The sequence below is a fragment of the Eimeria mitis genome, genomic scaffold (genome assembly GCF_000499745.2).
Source record: "Eimeria mitis Houghton genomic scaffold, Emh_scaff6436, whole genome shotgun sequence".
In the NCBI taxonomy this organism is placed as follows: Eukaryota; Apicomplexa; class Conoidasida; order Eucoccidiorida; family Eimeriidae; genus Eimeria; species Eimeria mitis.
The window spans coordinates 1-1142 of NW_013574601.1; the positions used below are offsets into that span (position 1 = coordinate 1).

General features: G+C 45.8%; 1 protein-coding gene across 1 annotated transcript; it reads left to right on the plus strand.

Moving 5' to 3' along the window:
- Positions 1-297: 297 nt before the first annotated feature.
- EMH_0087470 (uncharacterized protein) lies at positions 298-942 on the plus strand (the record flags this gene model as incomplete). Its single annotated transcript, XM_013501161.1, has 2 exons — positions 298-310; positions 458-942. The coding sequence occupies 2 exons, from the start codon at positions 298-300 to the stop codon at positions 940-942; spliced, it is 498 nt and encodes a 165-aa protein (XP_013356615.1).
- Positions 943-1142: the final 200 nt, after the last annotated feature.

The following is a 1142-nucleotide window of genomic DNA, read 5'->3' on the forward strand; positions in this document are numbered from 1 at the left end:
GTTTAGGGGTATACATTTTATTTCTTTTATTATACTTGCTAGAAGAATCGAAACCAAATAAAAAAATAAATAAAAAAAATTTATTTTGTTGATCCCGCATAAGCTACAAATAAACAAATAGCGTTTAGTCAGACTTTCGAGTTTTCTTTAACCGCCAAGAGCTTACGAGGGTTTACAAGGGTTTGCAAGGGTTTAGGAGGGTTTGTAATGCTCTACAAGGGTTTACAAGGGTTTACAAGGGTTTACAAGGGTTTACAAGGGTTTACAAGGGTTTACAAGGGTTTACAAGGGTTTACAATGCTCTACAAGGGTTTACAAGTGTTTACAAGGGTTTTCCAGGGGTTTACAAGGGTTTACAAAGGCCTACAATGGTTGACTAGGGTTGACTAGGGTTGACTAGGGTTTACTAGGGTTGACTAGGGTTTACTAGGGTTTAGGGTTTAGGGTTTGGGGTCAGCGCCCTGCCACTCCGAGAAAGAAACCCTCGAAGGGTTTCCTCTTCGCAAATTTGTTCGCCGAATTGCAGTGCGGTCGTCTACTGGCCCCCGCTGGTCCAGAGACACTGCAGCAGCAGCAGCAGCAGCAGCAGCAGCAGCAGCAACAGCAGCAGCAGCAACAGCAGCAGCAGCAGAAGCATTATTAAGCGCAGTAGAAGCAGCAGCAGCAGCAGCAGCAGCAGTATTAGTAGCAGTAGAAGTGGCAGTAGTAGCAGCAGCAGCAGCAGCAGCAGCAGCAGCAGCAGCAGTAGAAGCAGCAGCAGTAGCAGCAGCAGCAGCAGCAGCAGGAATAGTATCGACAAAAGCAATGGCAGCAGCAACAGAAACAGTAGCAGCAGCAATAGCAGCAGTGGTAACACCAGTAGCAGCAGCAGCAGCAAATACGGCTGCTGCTGCTGCACGTGCTGCTGCTGCTGCTGCTGCTGCTGCTGCTGCTGCTGCATAAGCAAACGTGTGCATGCATCTGCTGCTGCAAACCTGGGTTGAGGGTTTAGGGTTTAGGGTTTATCTTGTTTTTCTTACATTTAGGGTTTAGGGTTTAGGGTTTAGGATTTATCTTACTTGTATTTTGTCTCGTTGCTACAGCATATTGTTTATTTGCAATCCAATAAGCAAAAGAATCAGTATCTACAGGTTCAGTTTCTA